The following is a 20,086-nucleotide window of genomic DNA, read 5'->3' as shown; positions in this document are numbered from 1 at the left end:
AACATCGTGGAACATTTGTTTATGCTTTCCTGTATGAGCCTAAGCTTTGTTTTCTTGGGTCATAAAGGTTGTGATGGCCTGAGGACAGCTCTAATCTAAAACCAGGTGGGGGCTGGCAGTTTCAGTATGGACATGATTTCTACTCAATAAACCACAGTCTCATCTGGTAACTTTAAAGGCATTCACATTTTATGTGAGACTTTATTTACTTGCCTGGTTTTTCCTGTCTCTAGCCATTCAGAGAAGATGAAAGAATCCACAGGGAGCCCTTCTACCCCAAGTGGAACTAGAAATTCCAAGACCCCAAGAAGAAGGCAAGGGGGAAAATGACAAGTCCTTTTTAACCCTCTGCAAATTGATAACAAGGACCTCCCAACCCCCTTCTACCGCTGCACGGGCTGCTGGAGCAGAATGAAGCAAAGTAAGCAGCCCTTTGGAGAACTTCCAGCTCCAGCTTGCATTTATTCCACATGGACTTGGGCCCTTTCCCTTGGAGGATCTGACCTCCCCAAGTTTAGCTTCTGGTGGTCAATGCAGGCCTCCTCCCTCTGTAAAGTTGAAAATGCAGAATTGAAGGAAGCCACAAGCATTGTGAAGAAAACCTTGTTCTGAAGTGAATTTCAATTGAGCCTTCAAATAAAGAGTCTGTAGGCACAAACTGATCTCTTGAAGAGCCCTTGGTATCTGAGCTCTAGCCTTTATCTAGCTCTAGTCAAGGGGACAAGATCACACCTTGGCCTTCTGCTTTCCAAGACAGCACTTTATTGCCCCACCCTGAGTCTAGTGTTTGTGACAGATACTCACTAAATCTTGAACAACCATGGTTCCATTTGGCTAATGGAATGTGTATGAACTTCCTGAAAGCCTTCTTAAGGAGTCATTTCCTGTCTTTTCAAATTAATGACATATTGCTCACAGGTGGCTCCCTGTTATGTCTGGCGTAGGTAGATGCTTAGGTAGCTGGAGTGAGCTCATCTCAAGAAGTTCAGGAGCCCTTGGGAGAAGCCAGGGCAAGAGAACAAGGGACAGCAGCGAGGACTGAGCCAACAGGCCAGCCAGCAGGGACAAGAAAAAATGTGAAGGCTCTGTGTTAACCAGCAAATAGCCATGGGCCCTGAACTAGCAAAACAAGGACAGGCCTCCACGCAGACGACCAACCTCCCCTCCACACCATTCCCCACCTCTCCCTGGAATGTGGGGGCCTCCTGGGCTCCTCCCACCCCCTTTGTTTGCTTTCCTTCCTCAGAAGGCCCTCGTGATTAGGACCCCTCTTCAACAGTTCCAAAACACCTGGCGCAGTGGGAAGGGGGCCTTTGACGTCAGTGGGGGCGTTTATCTACTCAGGTGTAGCTAATTTCCTCAGTGTGAGGTTTTGCTTCTGAACCTGGGTAGGCTGCCTCACACCCCACCACTGAGTGTGTGTATGTGGAAGGGGCAGGGCAAAAGCTTGGGGGTTGATGCATGACCCATCATACTCACAAAGCCAAACAAAACATGTTTGGATTGGGCCTCCTCCCCAAACTCCAGGCCCCTAGACCCTATGGCCTCATGGGACTCGCAATGGCCAGCTCCCTAATATATAGATCTCAGAGTTCTTCCTGCTGGTGGGGGTTTGTCACACCCTTCTTGCTCTGAGAGAGTCCCGCAGTGAGCCTCCAGGTCCCCAGGACCCCAGTCAGGAGGAATCAGAAGGAAGAAAGGTCTGAAAATTTCCATAGAACTAGAAAGGCAGCATCTAGTATTGGGCTGTGCAGAAATTTCCATTCAGATGCTGATGGCGATACTGTACCCCAGCCTGTGCCCTGCTCCTATGGGGAATTAAGGGAGTTTATTGAGGTGGGAAGGCAAATTGGGCCCCTGAGGGGATAACACTTAAATAATTGCTTTAAAGGCAAATGCTGGAGCAAGAATTCTAATGAGAGGTGCAACTGGGATGTAACCTGTAGGACAACAGGGAAGCTACCAGACAGTCCCCAGCTCTGCCTCTTTAAAGGAAACCTACCTGATCCAACCAGGTCGGGGGAAGCACAGTAGCTGAAGCTAGTCCTCCCCAGGGAGTTTAGGAAATAGTCTTTTGGCAGAAAGGCTGGGGGACGTGGGTGAGCTGCAGAAGGGGCATTTGTCTTTCTTCTCCCCGATCCTCCATGGTACCCTTCCTCAACTGGCAGATGTGCGCCAGGCACAGGTTCAGGGAATGCAAGCTAGTGAATTTATAGCAAGTCAGCCAGAGGATGAGCTGGAGGGCTCAGGGAGGTGAAGGGGTTGGTGTTTAGGAGAAGTCACAGCACCTGGAGTTGAGGACCAGAGACGCCGCCCAATCAGAAGGAAGCTGCTTCTTTCTAGTCCCGATGGTCTAGATTCCTCCCACTGCATGCAGGAAATCAAAAGGAGCCCAGGTAAGAAGTCCTGGGAGAGAGAGCTGAACCAAGTACACGTCCTAGCCAACAAGACCACTTAATTCTTCAAAGGAAGAGAAGAAAGAAAGGCTGGTCTTGTTCTGTTTCTTCCTTCTGTTGAACTGCATCTGGGGAAGACAGTCCTGGGGTGGGAACCTTACTAAGAATGCCAGAGACAATGTAGATTTTGGAAGCTTCAAGCTGGATAGGCTTTTATAGATGAGGAAACCATGGCTTGTAGAGAGACTTGTCCAGGTGGTAAATGAGGCTGGACAAAAGTCCAAGTGTCCTTACTCATAACCCTGAGTACTTCCTGCTCACCTGCTGCTGAAACAGGCTCATCCATCAGCCCTCAAATCCCTCACCACCACACACACCCACTGGATGAGCCTTCTCGTTATTTGTCATCCTTTCCACGACTCTATGACCCACAGCTGTGACATCAGTTTGGTTTCCAGGGCAGCACTGTGCTGAGTTGGGCCTCTGGGATGTCACCTCTGGCTAATGAGATAGAGCTGAATACCTTCTGCCCACGATTCATTACCCGCGGCTTCCAGGGAAGATACTTCTGCTCCAGGCTCCTTGGCCTCTCTCCTCAGGTCCTGTGCCCCTTCCTCAGAAACACCAATAGAACTGGGTTCTCCAGTGTCCACAAATGTCTTAACATCCCAGCTCCTAACAACCTGTCTCCTCATGGTCCCCCTTTTACATACTCAGATTACTGTAGACCTATTCTGTGCAGCCACTGACAGTGGATGTGTCTGGAAGACAAATAGCCATGCCATAAGAAACAACATTCCAGGATATTGAAGTTCTCTGATCAGAGAATGGACAGCCTTGTAAAGTATGTGATATCCTCCAAAATCAGTACTAAAGGATATAAGCCTTGGTGAACTTGGTGAGGGAAAGCCATGCTGTGAGGCATGAATGTGCCCAGATGTGATAGGTAGTGCCAGGCCTCTACCTACTATCACCACCCTGGCCTCGTTGGACCCCTTCTCTCAAATGTATACAATGTCCACACCCTTCTGTGTGGCTATGTTTAAAGTGCCTGATTGGTATTGGCTTTCAGGATCATTGCGTTGAGAAGGATTCTGAGGCTGTATCTAGACTTATAGGGAAAGAGTGCTAGGATCAATTAGCTATGTGTGCCATAGGTTGCCATAGCTTCTGCATAGCCATCTGCCATAGGTAGCGCAGAAGAAGGCATAGAAGAGCATGTGGAGAAAGGGTGTATGAAAGAGAAGAAGCCAGTACACAATGGCTCAGAACTTTCTATGGCCTTTCAGGGCGTATTGCGATTGGGATGACACACAGGTGTTCATTATTTTTGGTAATTTTTATAACTCCTTTTGAGATACAAAATAATTCTTAATTTTTTTAATTTAAAAAGTTGCAAATCCATTGATATCATTTGAGAAGGCTCCAACTGTCTGTAAAACACCTACCATCTCAGGAGTAAAGAATCCAAAACCAGGAGGTCAGAAACTTGCTTCCTAACAGACCAGCTGTGTGGCCTCAGGTAAGCCACTTATCTCTGGGCCTCAGTTTCCTTCTGCCAATGCTCAAACTCAAAGGATCACTTGGTTACATGGAATTGCTAATTCCAAATAGTTTCATTAGATTGGAATGTATGTATTGAATACTTTTTATGTGCATTGTAACTAACAATAGGAAACTCCACTGTGGCCCCAACTTCAAAAGTGTAGTCTAGAGTACCCTCTGCAAATACAATGGGAAATTCAAGGGCTGGAATCATCCATATGGCCAAATAAGCCAAGGATGGCTTCATGGAGGAAGTAGAACACAAACCAGACCTTGAAAGATGGATAAAACTTAGGCAAGAAGAGGGATGGAGGGAGCACAGAGGGCCAGTGATAGGGCCAGAACACCTTGGCAGGGTGTGCATTGGGAAAGAAAAGGGTGAGGCTTGATGATGAAGTTGTTGTAAGCACATCAGGAAAGCCAGGCAGAGGAATTTGAGCACAATACTCTTGGCAATAGGGAGCCATGTAAGTTATTGAGTAAGAGAGTGACATAATAATAGGGTCTAGCTGCTGAAGCTAAGAATGGATTGAAAAAGGGAAGATCAAAATTAGGAAGACTGATGATACAGACATGCAATTCCGAGGGTGTGGGCCAGGGTAGGAACAGTGAGAAGAGAGTGCAAAGTCATTCTGGAGAAAAATCAGTCAGGTGTCCTGCAGTTAGAGATGGGGCGCTCTGACCTTTGTACTCTCTTTAACCTAATTTATGAGGCTTTATCATCAGGTATCATGAGGTTCAATAAGGCATCAACTCATTTATGATAATTAACGTCATCCCCATGGAATGAGCCAAAGACACCGAAAGAAATGAGATTTAGGCTAGTCCTTTGGCCAACAAGTGAGCTGCGTGGGAAGGAGAAGAGAAAGTTTAAAGCATTTGCTATGAGGATGAGTCTCGCTTCTTTCAAGGTAACACTGACTTATAACCCCACCTTCTAAAAATAAAAAATTGGTGAATGGATTAAGAAGTTGAGGCTTCCAAGTAATTTTATCTCCAAGTGTTCCCATGGACCTGGTCTTCCTCTTCATTCCATGCATCTCTCATCCACCTCCCAGTCCAGATAAGAAGTCTCAGGAAGACTGGGGTTTTTCTTGAGAAAAGGGAGCCACGGTTTAAAGAGAAATAAATTCGAGAATACCTACTTAGGCCATTACATTCCAAAGCAGAGTTGAATTGAAAGATTTTGACTAGGCCGGGCACCGTGGCTCATGCCTGTAATCCCAGCACTTTGGGAGGCAGAAGTGGGTGGATCATCTGAGGTCAGGAGATTGAGACCATCCTAGCTAACATGGTGAAACCCCATCTGTACTAAAAATACAAAAAAAAAAAAAAATTAGCCAGGAGTGGTGGCATGCGCCTGTAGTCCCAGCTACTCAGGAGGCTGAGACAGGAGAATTGCTTGAACTCGGGAGGCGGAGGTTACAGTGAGCTGAGATCATGCCACTGCACTCCAGTCCGGGTGACAGAGCGAGACTCTGTGTCAAGGAAAAAAAAAAAAAAGAAAGGAAAGAAAAGGAAGGAAGAAAGGAAAGGAAAGAAAAAGAAACTGAACTCCCAATGGGGAGTAAGGTTTAGGGAAATAAATCTTAGACTACAAGATAAGAGAGAAGAGAGGTCTATGTCTTATCTACACTCAGCTCTGCCAATAGCTGTGTGGCCTAGGGCAAGTCATTCCATTTCTTGTGGCCTCAGTTTCCAAATCTGTAAAACGGGAGAGCTGGACAAGATCATCTCAAAGCCTTTTCCAATTCTAACATCCAATGCCTTAGAGAGTTTAGAGAATGATCTTTGAAAATTTCAACTAAATATAACTTCACAGAAAAAGGTACCATCCCACTTAACACCCACAAGTATCCATATCGCACACACAGAGAATAGCCTGGGAAATTAGAAATCTTAGTGCAAAGCTCAACTTCCATGTGGAGAAACATTGTCCAAACTGTGGCCAAAGCATAGTCAGTCAAAGCATAGAACTGGTTGTAGAAAAAAAAAAAGATCAAATTATATGTGATGTGTCATTTCAAAGAAAGTGGTTCTGGTATTGCAGCAAGGAAATTGCCTTGTGGTGTGTGGGTGTGTCCACAAACAACAGATTAGAGGAGTAAGAGGCCCAGGAAGCTGGGGAGGGATGGCAAATAGGTCTTGATGGTAGCCTCTCATGCTCCTTATGTTGGACATTGCAACTGAAAGATGGACAACATCAATCCGCCCCCAGGAGAGAGTAAATCTTGTTCAAAACCTGAGAAAGGGCCGGGTGTGTTGGCTCACGCCTGTAATCCTAGCACTTTGGGAGGCAGAGGTGGGCAGATCACCTGAGGTCAGGAGTTCGAGACCAGCCTAACCAATATGGTGAAACTTTGTCTCTACTAAAAATACAAAAATTAGCCAGTGTAGTGGCTCACACCTGTAGTCCCAGCTACTCGGGAGGCTGAGACAGGAGAATTGCTTGAACCCGGAAGGTGGAGGTTGCAGTGAGCCGAGATCATGCCACTGCACTCCAGCCTGGGTGACACAGCGAAACTCCAACTCAAAAAAGAAAAATAAAAAACCTGAGAAAGACAACTCACAGAAAGTGTAGACGCATAGACCTGTTTGGGTAAAGGTTGATTTTCAGAAAAAGGGTAGATTATTATTTCCCCTCTGAAAGAAGTCACATATGATTTAGGTTTATTTTGTTTTTCTCAAAGAAATTGTAATAAGTGTTATAACTTTATTTCACCAGTGGGCACTTCTATAAAATCTTTTTTTTTTTAACCTCTGATATTTGAACAGTTGGCATGAGTTAGAGGCATGAGTACTTCAGAATCACTACTCCCAAGGAAAGTGTTCCTGAATAAATCATCATGGCTCATAACAGTTCTTTCCTTCTCTGAGTCAATCAGAAGAAAGCTCCATTGGCCTCCTGCCTATTAAAACACAGGATGATGGCAATCCTCGAGGGCAGGGACCGTGCCCCTGAAATGGTCCTGAATGGCCCCCAGGGTGAAGCTACATGCACCAGGACACTTAATAAGGCTTGTTAGAGGAGGGGAGAGCAGCAGCTCCTACACCAGGCAGGTATGCCAAGGAGTTACTCAGCTGCTGAGGCTCACCCACAGGTTTTCCAGGACATGCACGTAACTGCCCAAGAGAGCCACCCCTGACCTCCAAGCAGCCAGGTGCTGTAGCAGAGTCCCTGGGCCCAGGCCCTCTGGCCATAAACATCATCTGTTCACTGTACCATGCTGTACAAATACTATTTTTAATGTATGCCATGATATTGGAGGTGGGGGGGTGACAAAAAGTGATTAAGGCAATTATTGAGTGCTTATTATAAACAAAATTTACTCTTGAGCTATAGAATGCCCAGCCTCACCTCAAAAGAGCTTAGGGTTTCACAACCAGACGGAATGGACTTATGTAATATCTTAGCGACCAAAATAAATCACAGGGAGCCAGATCTCCATCTTCAATGGCCTATTTTCTTCTCTTTCATTAATTGAGTTCTTCCAGCTACTCTTTCAGAGCTCCTGTGTTTCTTGTTAGTTGATCATAAATGACCAACCTTTATATCACCATCTATAAACTTCCACTCTTTTATCCAAGTAACACTAGAAATAATCAATCCTTGCCCTGTAATTTCCAAAACCTTACACAGTTCAGATATAAGTTTTATCAGTCTATGAAGGACTCTCACCTATATTTCAATGTCTATCAAACATTCAACATTTATACTAAGATACATTATTTTTAAAAAATTATTTGTACCCTGAAATATCTAATGACTTTGTCCATTATACTAGTCAGAAATTAAAATACAGGCTGGACGTGGTGGCTCATGCTTGTAATCCTGGCACTTTGGGAGGCCGAGGCAGGAGGACCACTTGAGCCAGGAGTTTGAGACCAGCCTGGTCAACATAATGAGACACTGGCTCTACCAAAAAAAAAAAAAAAAAAAATAGCCACGCATGGTGAGGCGTGCTTGTAGTCCCAACTATTCAGAATGCTAAGGCAGAAGGATCACTTGCGTTCAGGAGTTTTAGGTTGCAGTGAGCTATGATTGTACCATTGCACTCCAGCCTGGACAATGAAGCAAGACCGTGTCTCAAAAAAATATTAAAATGCATAGGATAATTATCCCGCACTAATGTGTTCAACAAACACTTCTCAGTACCTACAGTATACCACATTCATGATAGTTAGTGGGGAGCCAAGGTAAAATGGCATAATCCTGGCTGTCAAAGATCTCACCATCCTATAAAGGTGACAGTCAAGAACATATAATTAACCCTTAGCAAGGTATGAGTCAATGCAGGTAGGTGTAAAATGCCAGGCGTGCCCTAAAGATAAGGAGCTATCTTGCCTGGAGCAGAGGGGCCTAGTTCCATCAGAGAAATGTGTCCTCCCTCAGGAGATACCAAATATGTGAACACTGCAAAGTTATTTTCCAGCGCATTTTGTAAGCATTATCTCATCTCCATAACAATATGAGAAAGAAATGGCAGGTACCCCTCTGAGATATCTGTCATCATTTATAGTTTGGGTTTGCAAGGTCAACCCTACAGGGTCTGTATATTTCTTTCTGGGAGAATTTCATGCCTGCCATTGAGGAAACTGTCAGTGGGATTATGTGACTTGCAAAACACCATGCAGAAATTAGTGACTTCTGGTTCCCACCCAGTGTTACTGTTTTCTTTTCTCCCCACCTCACCAATGGCACATCTCATTTCTAAGCATTTGATAGACATGTTCATAATATTCTTGAAAGTGTCTTTATCCATGATGAAAGTCCTAAGAATTTGTCCCAGAGGCCAGTGGCAAATTGCTTTATCACCTTCACCGTAAGTGTTTGCACAGCCTTGAGAAGTTTGCTATTTTATCTCTAATCTTCTTTGTGGCATCTGTTCCCCTCTTCCATTCTCAACTCTTGGCTGCCACATCGTGAGGAGCTGCTGCCCTCCCTGGGTGGTCTATAGCCCAGCACTCCAGTCTTGGCCACATGAGAAAGGTACTTTCTGTTTTTGATTTTTGCAGCTGGGCCATCAACTCTAGGAACACATAGCACAGAATCTGGGCAGCTAACTGTGAAGAATCAGGGAGTGGAGGCTGAGCCCCTGACCTTCTGTAGCCATGTCAGCTCTGCCAGGGCAATCACCTACCCACCCACCCAAAGACCTTCCATCAGCAAGCCCAGCACTCTCCACCTGTGTTACCATGGCTGACTCCTCAGTGAACAAATCTGGAGTATCTTAACAACCAATAACTTTCCAGGTAGATGTTGCCTTGTTTTGTTAAACTGGAGTACCTCTTTGGATATATGAAGAATAACATTGGTTAGTAAATGGTGTTTGTCATGCCCTCCAATATCCAGGTCCAGGCCCTAGACTAAAAGAAAAACTCCTTTCTTGCACCAAACAGGTCTGTGCCATTCGATATAATGCAGCATCAGGGTGGAAAGAGCAGTGAATTGGGAACTGAGAGACCCAAATGCAATTCCTAGCTTTGCCATGATTAATGAACTGTATGATTTGGGTGAGTTAATTTCTCTGAATGAGGAAGGTAAACTGTGATCTTGAAACTCCCATTCAGTTCTGAGTTTATGATTCTAAGGTCAAACTAGGATTACCAAGGGGATGACTGGGGTAGCAGACACTTGGCATATGAGGAACAAGAAGCAGTGGACTGGCAGAGGTGCCTTCCCAGTCTGGCAGACATGCTCTGGGGAACGGCACTATGGGAGAATGCCCCGCTTGGTCAGGTGATGCAATGATACCCCTCATCATCCTGCATGAGCCCTGCCTGCACAGGCGCCCCAGGACAAGTTGACACTCCAGGTGTCTCTGAAGTGCAGAGTTGAGGGGCACTTTCCAGCCTTGGGAGTTATAGCTCAACACTGACTCCTGAACAGGGTGCTGAAACAGTAGCTGCTTCCCCATCCTGAGCCAGAGGGAAGGGATGTGATCAGGCGTGTTAACTTTGAGCATAAAAATATAGACAAGGCCGGGCGCTGTAGCTCACGCCTGTACTCCCAGCACTTTGGGAACCCCAGACAGGTGGATCACGAGTTCAGGAATTCAAGACCAGCCTAGCCAAGATGGTGAAACCCTGTCTCTACTAAAAATACAAAAATTAGCTGGGCGTGGTGACAGGCAACTGTAATCCCAGCTACTCAGGAGGCTGAGGCAGGGAATTGCTTGAACCCGGGAGGCGGAGGTTGCAATGAGCCAAGATTGTGCCACTGCACTCCAGCCTGGGTGACAGAGCAAGACTCCATCTTAGAAAAAAAAAAAAGTGTAAGCAAGACCTGCTTTCCTTAATCGTGCATGCCCCACAGACTCTCTGGTTGTTGGCCCCGCTATGTTCTGAGCTTTGCCAAAGTTGTTTCTACATAAGCAGTGTGATCCAAGCCAGTGCTTTCCAGCTTTCACATGCACACCAATCAGCTGGGGATCTTGTTAAAAGCCAATTCAAATTCAGTAGTTCTGGGGTAGGGCCTGAGATTCTGAATTCCAGCAAGCTCCCTGGTCCACAAACCAGACTCTGAGTAGCAAAAACGCAGAGAAAAGGATTGGGAGCTGAGTCACATGACTCACCATTTGTAGGATGCTAAATAAATCACTCTGAGCCTCAATTTTCCACCTTTTAGTGATAATATATAGTGCCCATTCAAGACACTACTGAAAGGGCCAAGTGAGTCAACACAGAAAGCATGCAGATGTAATAGTGTGAATGTTTTCTACTGTTCCAAGCAGCTGCTGTACCATCTAACTCTAGTGTGTACTGGAGCTCCAAGCAGAGCAAGATAAAACTGCATACCCCCCAGGATCACCAGATTCTCCAATTATGAGACCTGGGGGTGGGTGAGGCGGTAGGGCTAGGAGCATGCACTTTAACAAGACACCAAGGTAATTCAATGCTGTCAGTTCTTGATCCACACATTGAGAGACCCTATCCCAAATGATAAGAGTGCTCTGCTCTCCCGATAGTGTGAAAATTGAACATAATAAGATACAGCAGAGAGCTTCTTGTAGCTGATCACAGACTCAGGACTCCTAGCTCCCCATAAATTCGTATTGGTCAAACTTTAATAAGCACAGAATTCACCCAGTGGATCTTGTTAAAATACGGATTCTGATTCCATCAGTCTTGGTTAAGGCCTGAGATTCTGCATTTCTAACAAGCTCCCAGGCAGATGATGCTGATGCTACTGGTCCAGGGACCACAGGGACCACACGTTGAGTAGCAAGAACCGATGTCAGTTCTCAGCCCAAGCTGCATATTGGAGCCATCTTTTAAATACCATGGACATTCAAAACTTTAATTTTTTTAAACTGGTCTGAGGTAGAGCTCAGGCATTTTTTTAAAGCACTTGGGTGATTCTAACGTGCAGGCAGTTTTGGGACTCCCTGCCACAGATGAAGTCCAAGACGCTGGCTGCCACCTGCTCATGCCAGTGCAAGTTGCAGCTAAGTGGGACTTAGAGTGCTTCCATGCACACTAAGAAATAAGGCAAACTGCTCATCCATCTCTTGACAGGCTATAACTTGGGTTACTGTGGGGAGAGGAAGCAGAAGTTTTAATGGGAGAAATAGAGAAGCTAACTGTTTTATGCAGAGACTGATGCAATTACTACTCCAGCTTCAGGCTTCACTGCTCTCTCCTTTCCAGCATCTGTGTGATTTTTCGTGGCTCTCTGCTTGGCTGTCTCGGGTGCGGACCAGGTGGGACACTGACCTGTCTTGTTTTGCCGGTGGCTAGGAGGCGGTGCGGAGCATCCACCCACGGCAGGCCCAAAGGTGGAGGAGGGCTCGGAGGCTGTGCTCTCCAAGCACCGGAGTGTATTTCACATCGAGTGGTCATCCATTCAGAGGAGGAGCAAAGGTGTGCATGTCCTCCCCCTCGCGCTTGGATCCCTGACTTCCTAGTCTCTAATAAAACAGGGACAATGGCAATACCTACTTCACAGGGTGGTGGGGACACCCGCTGGAGTCAGACTTGACCTCTCACACCTGACCTCTGACCAAGGCCACAGTTCCCCAGATGTGTCTGGATGCCCCCCCTGGGTCTCGGAGAGGCTGAAGCTGAGATAGGCAGTGAGCTTCTGGGGTCTCAACCTGGCTGCACATTGGAATCACCTGCATCCCATCCCAGTGACTCATTTAATTCATCTGTGGAGCAGCCTGGGTGGGCATCAGGAGCTTCTAAAGCTCTCCAGAAAATTCTAATTTGCCAGCAAATCAAAAACCACTGGTCTAGGAGGCTAGAGATGAAAAGTTCCCACCTATGGCAATGGTAGGGAGGCCAAGGGCACAGGTAGAGACCCATGGTGGAGAAAGTGCTGCCAAAGGCCAGGAAGAGGGTGTCCAAGGGCCGCTAAAGCTGAACAAGTGGAGGCCAGAAACTTGGACGTGGAAGCTGAGAACATGTGGCAGCAAACAGGGAGGAGTCTGGGAGGTTTCCTCAACCAGCTGCAAGGTTGGAGCAGCCTCGTGAAGATCCAGGACACAGGGACAATCTAATCCTGCCCCCAATCCCCAGAGAGGGGGCAGCATTGCCCAGAGTCACACAGCTGACTAGGGCCACTGTCGGGAATAAAAGTGACTCCTGAGTTAGTGCAACATCACATGCTCCCCAGAAGATGACTGAGTGACCTTCTTCCTCCAGCTATTCCAAGTCTCATCATTTCATACCACAAGTCAGCCAGCCCACAGAAATGGACTTTAAGTGATTATGGGAAAATACACGAGGTGGAGAGGGGATTGCCGAGGACATTGCACAGCTCAAGGGCCCCTGTAGCTCAGGAGTTTGTCTTCGACAGGGGTTCCCCAGCAGAGTGTGGAAGGGACCATGGTTTGCCTCAAAGGCTTAATAACTTCCTCCTAACATCATCTCAGGATAGGGGCTGTGGTCAGGGAAAGCATAGTAGAGAGCCCTGCAGCACTGGCAGGCAGAGAGGAGCTTCAGACAGAAGCAGCGGGTCAGTGGGGATATCACACACACAGGCCTCCAAGTTCAAGGGATCCCCTCTGCATCCTACTCTTCCTTTCAAAGCTTTCAAAATGAATTTGTTTCTCCTGAATGGTGTCACCTCCCAACCACACTGGTATCTGCAGTCCCTGTCCCTTCAGAAGTGGGAACACAGTGCCTTCGATGCATCCCTTCTAGTGTTTTGACACCCTGACGACTCATGAGTGCAGAACAGGGGAACAGGCAATTGAGTCTGAAAACACAGGGTCGTCAGAGCCCAGCCTGCTATTCTCACACTTGACCACAGGAGGGAACCAAAGCGTCAAGAAGGAAACTTCCAGGGGCCTGGACATCTTTCATGATGCATAAAACCCTACTGAAATTGGTCCTCTCTAAATTACCTGTAATAATAAAAATGTTTAGATCCACATTGCAAGAGTTTTCTAGAATTACCAAGGCTTGCCAAAATCTGCTTCAAGAGATTACATGGATGTCTCTTGTCCTAATCCCACCAGCCATTGCTACTACAATACCTTAAAAAACAAAAACAAACAGAACAGCCTGAGGTCATCCAGGTGAGGAGAGTAATGGCCAAATTCAAACACAGATTATGCATGGCTCATGGCTCAGGCAGCTTAATACTTTATGAACAGGAAGTGAAGGGCTTCAACAACACCCACGTTTCTTTCTTTTTTTTTTTTTTTTTTTTAAATTCACCTTCAAGTTCTCCATGCGGAACAAGAGAAAGAACCCTGGATTCAGGGATCAAGCACAAGTTCCTGTCTCTCCAGGCTGCTGTTTCCTCATCTAAAAAAATATCAAGGTTGAGCTAAATGAGGGCTTCTTAATTAAAAGTTGGTGGAATCTCTGAGCTCCCTAAATTCCTTGTAGAATGCCCTGTTTATAGGAAGATGTATACTTTTTTCCCCAAAGCGAGGGCCCAGATGGATCCATGACCAGCAAAAGAACAAAAGAGCCTCTGAGCTGCAAGTTTCCATGATTCTGTGCTTCCTTAGTAGGAACAGGAAACACTGCATTATCTTAACACCTCTTGAGCCTTGCAGGACATTAGCTTCTGAGGTGCCAGAGTAGAAGTATCCTAACTGATAGTGCCCTTTCCTTCTAACTCCAGTGTTTGGAAAAGGCGAACACCAGGAGAGACAAACCAAAGACCCATTTCCCTATCAATACCGGAAGCCCACAGTTGAGCTGCTTGTGAGTACTGAGTGTCCTGAATCAGGGACAGCGCCCTGCAGTCACAGAGCCTGCAGCAGATGAGGGAGCTGAGAGCTGTAAACAAAGTTCTCTGATTTAGGCAAACTTTTCTTGCATTCATATTTTCTGGAACGTAATTACCTGGGACAAAAATGTCTCTTTCACAGTTTACTTTGTGACTTTTCATATTCCTTGTATTTGAATTATTATCAGGCTGCCTTTAAACCCAGTATTCAAGCATTTAGGAAATAAGCTGGTGCCTGTTTTCAAAAACAGAATCTTCACGTGTTCAATTTCATACACTTATGTTTATGAACAGTTATATCTTAAAGACTAGACATGCCAGGGAGAAAGCCATTTCTTCTGGAAAGAGTATTAATGTTTAAAAAAAAAAAGACTAAGAATCTGTGGTTAATCTCAGTTCTACTGTTTGACCTTGACCTTTGAAAATGAGAACCTCCACTTGCCAGAGTCCTCATCCACAGAATGAGAATAAAGATGTTATCTTATTGTGCCTCGCGGTAGTTAACCTATTAGATGAGGTCATGTGTCAAACAAAAGACAGTCTAATCTACAGCAACAGGGAGGTTAAATAGCAATTTAATGAAATACCAAATGACAATCTCACTTGGTCCCTGAGTGACCACAAACATGAATTCTCAGTGTAAGAACCACCGAATGTGGGAAACTCTTGCCTATCTCTGTCCTGGACAGGATCTGGACACCATGGAGGAGAGCTCTGAGATAAAAGTGGAAACAAACATTTCCAAGACATCCTGGATTCGGAGTTCCATGGCTGCCGGTGGGAAAAGGGTCAGCAAAGCCCTCAGCTACATCACAGGAGAGATGAAGGAGTGTGGAGAGGGACTCAAAGGTAAAATTCTATGAGAACAACACTGACCCTGACCCTAAAAAGCTCACCTCCACCCATCCCCAGGAAACCCATTGCCATGGGGGTTCCCTATAGACTAGACTTAGACTAGACTGCACTCTGTTACTGTGATCTTTCCTGGAAGCTGGGAGTTTTGCTGTTATAACAGACATACAGCATCTTGGACTATAAATAGCAATACATGTAAGAGTGTGAGCTCATGAGCTCTCATTTCTGAACGTAACACTTCTGCTATCTCAAATATCCCATCTGAATATTGCAGACGGGTGTTTTTCACATTGGGATTCTAGAGCCAGCATTCTAGAAAAACGCCATCCAGATGGTTCATGGGAGAACTGTGTCTACTGTGCCAATAAGTTCTCTTTAGCAATCTTTCCAGAGCTCAGCCCATGGGTTTAATGCCCTCTATGCAGCAAGAACATGTTCTTCAAAATTCATGGCACCACCACAGGGGGCAGAGACAGCTCAGGGTACCTAATCCCCCCTGCCAGAAAAACAATCTGAAGGTCACGTCTGGCTGGCGATGGGTCTCAAGAGTTTTCTTGGCAGCCAGATGTTCTCTTGGGTTCCTTGTTTACTGTCTTTGGTGGCAGGTGACAGCAGGTGGCTGGCTCCCTGCAAACCCACTTTGGATATCCAGATTCCCTCACACCCTCCGCCTGCCCACCCAGGGCCGCCCACACTGAGCACTTTCCTACTTCCTGCCCCGGTTCCATTTCAGACAAGTCCCCAGTGTTCCAGTTCTTTGACTGGGTCCTCCGAGGCACGTCTCAAGTGATGTTTGTGAACAATCCCCTCAGCGGCATCCTCATCATCCTCGGCCTCTTCGTCCAGAACCCCTGGTGGGCAATCTCAGGCTGCCTGGGTACCATCATGTCCACCTTGACAGCCCTCATCCTGAGTCAAGACAAGTAAGTCGCAGAGGCTCAAGGTCCAAGCATGCAGCCAAGAAGTCATTCCCCATGGGGACCATTCTTCCTCTTCCCAGCTCAGAAATCCTCAAAATAAGGACACTGATAACTAAACATGACTGTTCCCTGGTTATTTTGACATAGCAACATATTTCTAGAGAAATATGAAGGATTCAGAGGGTTGTCTTCCTTCCCCACTCCCAGAAGGGTGGTCTATTTGAAGGTGTGTGTAGTCAGGCCCCAGGTAAAAAGAATCTGACTCAATAGGAAAACATAAAAGGCCCTGGGGAAGCCCCTGCTCCACCTGCCCCTCCCTCTCCTGCCAGGGCGGCCATCGTGGCAGGACTTCACGGCTACAATGGGGTGCTGGTGGGGCTGCTGATGGCCGTGTTCTCAGACAAAGGTGACTACTACTGGTGGCTGTTGCTCCCCGTCATCATCATGTCCATGTCTTGGTAAGTTTGCTTTTGAAGGTTTGTGGGTTCATATCAAAGGCCACCAACCTTTTCATCCCAACCCCATGACCGTCTGTCTAAACGTGATACTAAAGTGGCATGTATTTAGCTTGCACATCAGAAATGTCCACTGGAAATAATGACTAAGTTTATATAATGGTAGCCCCATGCTAGGTCTATACACAGTATCCCATTAGCGACCACCCTTTATGATTCTTTTTTTTTAAGATCTAAAGGGTTTTTGGTCTCACCCTGCCAGAGCACAGAGAAAGAAACTGAGGCCCACATTGGTTAAGAGCTGCACTATAGGATCCTGTCAGTTTCTGGAAATCTTTTCAACCCTCCCCTACCCCGGCTTTTCTAAATCCTTAGGACCCCTGAGCAGACCAAGACCACCTCCCAGGGTAGGCTGAAGGCCCAGCCATGGGGAAGCCCTCAGTGCCTGCTCTACCCCCTGTTGAGAAAACACAGGGCACCCTGGCCACAAAGCCCATGCACACGGCCACTCAAAAAACATTTGTTGAATGAATATGATTCCCTCCCCTCTGCCTCCCCAACCTGATGCCTGGGGATGGAGCTATAGGATTCCTGAAGGAAGTTCTGAGACTGCCTGCCTTATATCTCCTTCTGAAGTCGAGTCTGGGTGCCCCACCCTGTCACTGTGCAGGGAGGAAGAGGCCCAGGGAAAGACCTGCTCAGGGCCAGTCAGGCTCCAGAGAATACACAGCAGGCTGCTTTTCTCTAGGAAGGCACAGGGAGCCCCCACCGCAGCACAGCCTAGTGTTATGACCAGGCAGCTTCCTGACCAGCATCTCTCATGCTTCTGCCATCAGCCCCATCCTCTCCAGCGCCCTGGGTACCATCTTCAGCAAGTGGGACCTCCCAGTCTTCACACTGCCCTTCAATATCACTGTGACTTTGTACCTGGCAGCCACAGGCCACTACAACCTTTTCTTCCCCACGACGCTGCTGCAGCCTGCATCCTCCATGCCCAATATCACCTGGTCAGAGGTCCAAGTGCCCTTGGTACGTATCATGGAAGGAGGAAGGGCAGTGTCTGTCCACACTGGATGTTAGTGGCATTTGCATATTTTGCACATCAGAAACATCCACAAGTGATAATTGCTAACAATTACACAGTACCAGACATTCTACATACATATCTCATGAGCTGCCACCCTTTTCTACTTCTGAGAGCAAAAAGGGCTAGTTTTGGTCCCATCCTATGATAGCACAGAGAAGGAAACAGGCCAAGTTAAGAGACCTGCCTCAGGTCTTACAGCCAATTAGAGAGGAGCAAAGTCAAGGCTAGAACTTCAGCCTCCTGACCTCCAGGCCTGGGCTCTTTGTGGATGTTTAAAAAGCCTTTTTGAGGCTTACAGCTTGCATTGTGCATTTTCTTTCATTCAATCACATGGAATCACTCAAGTCGTACACATCATGCTACCATCTATTGGCTTAAGAAGTCATTGTTCCAACCTCCAGAGTTTATTCCCTTCACTCGCCAAAGCTGGGCCTGGTGGCACATGCCTGTAGCCCCAGCTACTCAGAAGGCTGAGGTGGGAGGATCACTTGAGCCCAGGAGTTTGAGGCTGCAGTGCGCTGTGATTGTGTCACTGCACTCCATGAGACTCCATCTCCGAAATAAAAAAACCCCAAAATCAGATCGTTTCCTTGCTAAATACTGGTGCTTCTCAGTGTAAACTCAGGGCTTTTTCTACTACACCATGCTGTTGGTTTTAAAGCACAGGTGTTCTTTCATTAAGAAACATATAACAGAGCTTTTAAAGTTTTTTTTTAATAAGTATTCTATATATAATCCTGACCTCTGGAAGTCAGCCAAGGTGATTAATAAGAAGCTGCACTCACAGCATTAAGTCAGCCTAGAGAAATGTGCCTATTAGCCAGCCACCTTATCTAACCAGGCACGTTTTCTCCAAGGCCCTCCTACTTTCCGTTACACGAAATGGCCCCACAGTCTGGCGCTCACTCTGAGACTTCGTTATTGGCAACACATCATCTGACCACAAAGTCACTTGGGCTTGTTGAAGGAACTTTCTGTGAAATAATGATGCCTCGTTTCTCTTAGCCTTCCACAGTAAGCAACAGCGTGGTGTAGTAGAAAGAGCCCTGAATTTACACTGAGAAGCACCAGCATTTAGCAAGAAAACTATTTGATTTTGGGGTTTTCTGTTTTTGTTTCAGAGATAGAGTCTCATTCTGTCACCCCGGCTGGAGTGCAGTGACGCAATCACAGCTCACTGCAGCCTCAAACCCCTGGGCTCAAGGGATCCTCCCACCTCAGCCTTCTGAGTAGCTGGGACTACAGGCATGTGCCACCAGGCCCAGCTAATTCTTTATATTGTTTTGTAGAGATCGCTCTTGTCATGTTGCCCAGGCTAGTCTCAAACCTCTGGCCTCAAGCGATCATGCCACCTCAGCCTCCCAAAGTGCTGGGATTACAGGCGTGAACCATTGCACCTGGCTGAGAACTATTTGTGTTAGTCGGATCCTTGATCATTTTGTGTGTGTGAGGACCTTCTTGGACCAGAAACAAGAAAAGGTGCTGTGCTGGCAGTTCAGCTTCTTAAGCTTCCCATTCTTAGTCTAGGCAATTAATATCTTTTGGAGACAAACTTGCTCTAAGTGGCATGCTATGGGGAAATGATGTTAGAAAATGCAGATTTTAGATATTGCATTCTGTATGTCACAGTTTCAGTTGGAAAGAAATTTTGAAATTTTATAGAAATGGAAAAAAATAAAATAATCCTGTACAAACACTTGAGACCCACCACCACCAGCACTCCACCAACGTTCCAGGAAAGAAAAATTCAATTTTGTGGCGTTTTTCTTTAAGAAGTAACTTTCTGGCCAACTGAATGGATTATGACAATGATTCATATGTTTTGTCTTTTTGACCTTTAAAATTAGAGCCTTGAGTTTCTGATAAATAAGTGGTGAATTTCAGAGGGAGTGTCTAAACTTCCCAGCAATGTTGAGTCTCCATGGGTTCCTCTGCTTTTGTGACCACTGAGAGCCCCCTGAAGGGTGCAGCTGGCTGAGGACAAAACTGCCCATACTGCTGCTTCTGTATGTACAACTCTCTCTCGCCTGTCCCCTTTGCCCTGCATGGTGAGGCCGGAGCCCTCATTCTGCTCTCTGCCCTGGGTAACAGGAGACTGAGCCCAAAGCCTAACCCACTCAGCCTGTCTCCTGTACGCACTCACTGTGGCGTGAGGGCCCCCGAGCTGCAGGATCTCCCTCCCCCATCATGCCCAGAGGCAAGAGTTCTCTAGGGAAGAGCATTCTTGCCATAACCTATACACAGACTCGCCCCAGGACACTGCCTCTCCTCAGCTTCCTGCCCATGGGCCTTGGCCAGACCCTCCAAAACACAGTCCCTGTGGCTGGGGAAGCCAGCATGTCCAGGATCCTCTCCCCAAACTCTAGGACCCTTGTGCAGGTGCCCACAAGGCACCAGACTTTTTCAACTGCTTTTCCATTCACAGACAGGCCCCACCAGCCCCGGAGATAGATGGAGGACAGAATCAAGCAGGGTGCCCCGGGGGTTTACTAATCAAAACAGCAGATGCTGGGCGATACTACCTTCTCCTGGCTGCTCCTGTAGATACTAGTTGAGTTCCTCCTCCAGACCTTCCTAACACAATCACACCCCAAACATGTTGTACTTGAAAACACACAGGGCCATTTTTTTGTCTAATA

The 20,086-nt window shown here is 46.6% G+C and overlaps 1 protein-coding gene across 1 annotated transcript in view; it reads left to right on the top strand.

The window, feature by feature from the left end:
* The window catches only part of SLC14A2 (solute carrier family 14 member 2), a 471,086-nt gene that overhangs the window by 440,466 nt on the left and 10,534 nt on the right, over nucleotides 1–20,086 (top strand). Inside the window, exons 12-17 of the mRNA XM_055233428.2 lie at nucleotides 11,682–11,804; nucleotides 14,023–14,105; nucleotides 14,820–14,979; nucleotides 15,719–15,908; nucleotides 16,235–16,363; nucleotides 17,197–17,389. Coding sequence (XP_055089403.1) covers nucleotides 11,682–11,804; nucleotides 14,023–14,105; nucleotides 14,820–14,979; nucleotides 15,719–15,908; nucleotides 16,235–16,363; nucleotides 17,197–17,389 — 878 coding nt within the window. The remainder of the gene's footprint in view (nucleotides 1–11,681; nucleotides 11,805–14,022; nucleotides 14,106–14,819; nucleotides 14,980–15,718; nucleotides 15,909–16,234; nucleotides 16,364–17,196; nucleotides 17,390–20,086) is intronic.

This window comes from Symphalangus syndactylus, chromosome 1, assembly GCF_028878055.3.
Source record: "Symphalangus syndactylus isolate Jambi chromosome 1, NHGRI_mSymSyn1-v2.1_pri, whole genome shotgun sequence".
In the NCBI taxonomy this organism is placed as follows: domain Eukaryota; kingdom Metazoa; phylum Chordata; class Mammalia; order Primates; family Hylobatidae; genus Symphalangus; species Symphalangus syndactylus.
Note: the sequence above shows the minus strand (reverse complement) of the source record. Positions and strands in the feature narration are given on the sequence as shown.